Below are 5,000 nucleotides of genomic sequence, written 5' to 3'. Positions count from 1 at the left end.
CAGCACCCAGATCTGTCCCCAACCAAGGAGGGTCTACAGCAGCCAACAAAGGGGTATATAACAAAGTATTGAGATAAACTTTTGTTATTGACCAAATACTTATTTCCCACCATAATTTGCAAATAAATTAATTAAAAACCCTACAATGTGATTTTCTGGATTTTTTTTTCTCATTTTGTCTGTCATAGTTGAAGTGTACCTATGATGAAAATTACAGGCCTCTCTCATCTTTTTAAGTGGGAGAACTTGCACAATTGGTGGCTAACTAAATACTTTTTTGCCCCACTGTAGATCTTCTGTCCCCAACCAAGGAGGGCCTACAGCAGCACCTAGATCTTCTGCACAGATTCTGTCAGACCTGGGCCCTGCAGACCTGGGCCCTGACAGACCTGGGCCCTGACAGACCTGGGCCCTGACAGACCTGGGCCCTGACAGACCTGGGCCCTGACAGTAAATCTCAGTAAGACAAAAATAATGGTGTTCAAAAAAGGTCCAGTCGCCAGGACCACGAATACAAAATCCATCTAGACACCGTTGCCTTAGAGCACACAAAACCTATTCATATCTCTGCCTAAACATCAGAAACTTCCACAAAGCTGTGAATGATCTGAGAGACAAGGCAATAGATCTCGTGAGCAACGTGGAACACCAAATAATAGAGCAGAATTAGGCCGATACCCACTAATTATCAACATCCAGAAAAGAGCCGTTAAATTCTACAACCACCTAAAAGGAAGTGATTCACATCCACCTACAGAGAGATGAACCTGGAGAGAGTCCCCTAAGCAAGCTGGTCCTGGGGCTCTGTTCACAAACACAAACACACCCTACAGAGCCCCAGGACAGCAGCACAATTAGACCCAACCAAATCATGAGAAAACAAAAAGATAATTTCTTAACACATTGGAAAGAATTAACAAAAAAACAGAGCAAACTAGAATGCTATTTGGCCCTAAACAGGGAGTACACAGCGGCAGAAGATCTTACCACTGTGACTGACCCAAAATTAAGGAAAGCTTTGACTATGTACAGACTCAGTAAACATAGCCTTGCTATTGAGAAAGGCCAACGTAGACAGACCTGGCTCTCAAGAGAAGACAGGCTATGTGCACACTGCCCACAAAATCAAACTGAGCTGCACTTCCTAACCTCCTGCCCAATGTATGACCATATTAGAGACACATGTTTCCCTCAGATTACACAGATCCACAAAGAATTCTAAAAACAAATCCAATTTTGATAAACTCCCATATCTACTGGGTGAAATTCCACAGTGTGCCTTCACAGCAGCAAGATTTGTGACCTGTTGCCACGAGAAAGGGCAACCAGTGAAGAACACACACCATTGTAAATACAACCCATATTTATGCTTATTTATTTTATCTTGTGTCCTTTAACCATTTGTACATTGTTAAAACACTGTATATACAGTATATAATATGACATTTGTAATGTCTTTACTGTTTTGAAACCTCTGTATGTGTAATGTTTACTGTTAATTTTTGTTGTTTTTCACTTTATATATTCACTTTGTATGTTGTCTACCTCACTTGCTTTGGCAATGTTAACACATGTTTCCCATGCCAATAAAGCCCTTGAATTGAATTGAATTGAATTGAATTGAGAGAGAGAGAGAGAGAGAGAGAGAGAGAGAGAGAGAGAGTGTGAGAGAGAGAGAGAGAGAGAGAGAGAGAGAGAGAGAGAGAGTGTGAGAGAGAGAGAGAGAGAGAGAGAGAGAGTGAGAGAGAGAGAGAGAGAGAGAGAGAGATAGAGAGAGACAGAGAGAGAGAGGGAGAGAGAGAGAGAGACAGACACTTGGTCACAGCATGAATGATATACTTACAGTATAGCCACTGTTAAGTTAGCATTAGCAGTTCTGATAACAACAATCCCTCTGCTTCTTTCTCTGTTTCTCTCTCTCCCTCCGTCTCTCCCTCCCTCCCTCCCTCCCTCCCCTCCCTCCCTCCCTCCCTCCCTCCCTCCTCCTCCCCCTCCCTCCCTCCTCTCTCTCTCTCGCCGCAGCTGCCAGGCAGCAGTTTGGCGATCTCGGCCCAGCGGTTGCCCAGTTTGGCCTGGGCATGATCTTATCCTCTTCCTCGGTCCAGGAAGTCTTCTTCACCTCGGGGTTCAGGTGGTTGTGCCAGCGCTCTCTGCATTGCTTCCCTATCCGACCCTTCAGGTGCTTGGCGATTACGGACCAACGCTTGGCTCCATACTTCTGGACTAGTTCAATCACCTGAGGGAGGGACAGGGGGAGGTGGAGGGGAGAGGGGAGATGGGAGGGAGAGGGAAGGTGGAGGAGGGAGAAGGGAGGGGGAGAGGGAAGGTGGAGGGGAGAGGGGAGATGGAGGGGAGAGGGGAGGTGGAGGGACAGGGGAGGTGGGAGGGGAGAGGGAAGATGGAGGGGAGAGGGGAGATGGAGGGGGGGGAGGGGAGGTGGAGGGAGAGGGGAGATGGAGGGAGAGGGGAGATGGAGGGGGGAGAGGGGAGGTGGAGGGGAGAGGGGGAGATGGGAGGGGAGAGGGGAGATGGAGGGGAGAGGGGAGGGTGGAAGGGGGGTGAGGGAGAGGGAGGGGGGAGAGAGGGAGATGGATAAGGGGAGGGGGTGAAGGAGGACAGCAGAGGGAGGTGGGAGGGGGAGAGGGGAGGTGGAAGGGGGGTGAGGGGAGATGGAGTGGAGAGGGAGATGGAGGGGAGAGGGAAGATGGAGGGGGAGAGGGAAAAGACCTGGAGGGGAGAGGGAGATGAAGGGGAGAGGGGAGATGGAGGGAGAGGAAGATGGAGGGGAGAGGAAGATGGGAGGGGAGAGGGGAGGTGGAGGGGGGTGAGGGGAGGTGGAGGGGGGAGAGGGGAGATGGATGAGGGGGGTGAAGGAGGAGGCAGAGGGGAGGTGGAGGGGGGAGAGGGGAGGGTGGAGGGGGGTGAGGGGAGGTGGAGGTGGAGGGGGAGACGGGAGGTGGAGGGGGAGACGGGAGGTGGAGGGGGGAGAGGGGAGGTGGAGGGGGGAGACGGGAGGTGGAGGGGGGAGACGGGAGGTGGAGGTGGAGGGGGGAGACGGGAGGTGGAGGGGGAGACGGGAGGTGGAGGGGGAGACGGGAGGTGGAGGTGGAGGGGACGGGAGGTGGAGGGGACGGCAGGTGGGCAGGGGGAATACGGGAGGTGGAGGGGAGACGGGAGGTGGAGGGGAGGGAGGTGGATGGGAAAGGGGATAGAGAGGAAATACAACAGTTTATTAGTCTTTGTCCATTTTCAGAAACAGACCAAAGTCAACAATACTTCTTCATTCCCTCAGTCAACCCTTTCCTTCCCTCCTTCCCTCCTTCCCTCCTTCCCTCCTTCCCTCCCTCCCTCCCTCCCTCCCTCCTTCCCTCCCTCCTTCCCTCCTTCCCTCTCTCTCTCTCTCTCTCCTTCCCTCCCTCCCTTCCCTTCCTCATCTCTGTATCATTCTCTCTAAATGTTGGATCCACCTGCTTGTGGTTAGGAGGGAGTTTCCATAGTCAACTTCTTTGCTAATCATTACCTCATCATGGCTTCTGTGTGTGTGCAAATACTCAGGAATACACACCTCAAAACTCATCTTTCTGTGTGTGTGCAAATACGCAGGAATACACACCTTAAAACTCATCTTTCTGTGTGTGTGTGTGTCTTCAGATAATAACAGGTATTTAGAAAGCTATTGAGTACACTACAGGACATGGCGCCTTATTCGTCCTTATTCGTCCTTATTCGTCCTTATTCGTCCTTATTAATTCTTATTCATTCCTCAAGGCTCTGGTCTAAAGTAGTGTTCCATATAGGGAATAGGGTTCTATAGGGCTCTGGTCTAAAGTAGTGTTCCATATAGGGAATAGGGTTCTATAGTGCTCTGGTCTAAAGTAGTGTTCCATGTAGGGAATAGGGTTCTGGTCTGAAGTAGTGTTCTATATAGGGAATAGGGTTCTGGTCTAAAGTAGTGTTCTATATAGGGAATAGGGTTCTGGTCTAAAGTAGTGTTCCATATAGGGAATAGGGTTCTATAGGGCTCTGGTCTAAAGTAGTGTTCCATGTAGGGAATAGGGTTCTGGTCTAAAGTAGTGTTCTATATAGGGAATAGGGTTCTGGTCTAAAGTAGTGTTCTATATAGGGAATAGGGCTCTGGTCTAAAGTAGTGTTCTATATAGGGAATAGGGTTCTGGTCTAAAGTAGTGTTCCATATAGGGAATAGGGTTCTATAGGGCTCTGGTCTAAAGTAGTGTTCCATATAGGGAATAGGGTTCTATAGTGCTCTGGTCTAAAGTAGTGTTCCATATAGGGAATAGGGCTCTGGTCTAAGTAGTGCACTATATATGGAATAGGGCTCTGGTCTAAAGTAGTGCACTATATAGGGAATAGGGCTCTGGTCTAAAGTAGTGCACTATATAGGGAATAGGGTTCTGGTCTAAAGTAGTGCACTATATAGGGAATAGGGCTCTGGGTCAAGTAGTGTACTATATAGGGAATAGGGCTCTGGTCTAAAGTAGCGCACTATATAGGGAATAGGGTTCTGGTCTAAAGTAGTGCACTATATAGGGAATAGGGCTCTGGGTCACAGTAGTGTACTATATAGGGAATAGGGCTCTGGTCTATAGTAGTGCACTATATAGGGATTAGGGCTCTGGTCTAAAGTAGTGCACTATATAGCAGGGTTGGTCCTATGGTTCTGAATGGGTTCTGAAAGGGTTCTATAGGGTTCTGAAAGGGTTCATAAGGTTCTAAAAAGGTTCTGAAAGGGTTCTCTATAAGGTTCTAAAAGGTTCTGAAATGGTTCTCTATAAGGTTCTAAAAGGTTCTAAAAGGTTCTGAAAGGGTTCTCGATAAGGTTCTAAAAGGGTTCTGAAAGGGTTCTCTATAAGGTTCTAAAAGGTTCTGAAAGGGTTCTCTATAAGGTTCTAAAAGGTTCTGAAAGGATTCTCTATAAGGTTCTAAAGGGGTTCTAAAGGGGTTCTGAAAGGGTTCTCTATAAGGTTCTATAAGGTTCTGAA

The 5,000-nt window shown here is 48.4% G+C and overlaps 1 protein-coding gene across 1 annotated transcript in view; it reads right to left on the bottom strand.

The window, feature by feature from the left end:
• LOC118964486 (MYB proto-oncogene, transcription factor) overlaps window positions 1-5,000 on the bottom strand; it is a 26,260-nt gene that overhangs the window by 12,947 nt on the left and 8,313 nt on the right. The window contains 2 exon segments of the mRNA XM_090233521.1: window positions 2,026-2,080; window positions 2,083-2,236. Of these exon segments, the coding sequence (XP_090089647.1) occupies window positions 2,026-2,080; window positions 2,083-2,236 (209 nt within the window).

The sequence above is a fragment of the Oncorhynchus mykiss genome, chromosome 4 (genome assembly GCF_057628025.1).
Source record: "Oncorhynchus mykiss isolate SJ-2025 chromosome 4, ASM5762802v1, whole genome shotgun sequence".
NCBI classification, from domain to species: domain Eukaryota; kingdom Metazoa; phylum Chordata; class Actinopteri; order Salmoniformes; family Salmonidae; genus Oncorhynchus; species Oncorhynchus mykiss.
This window is presented reverse-complemented; position numbering and strand designations above follow the sequence as displayed.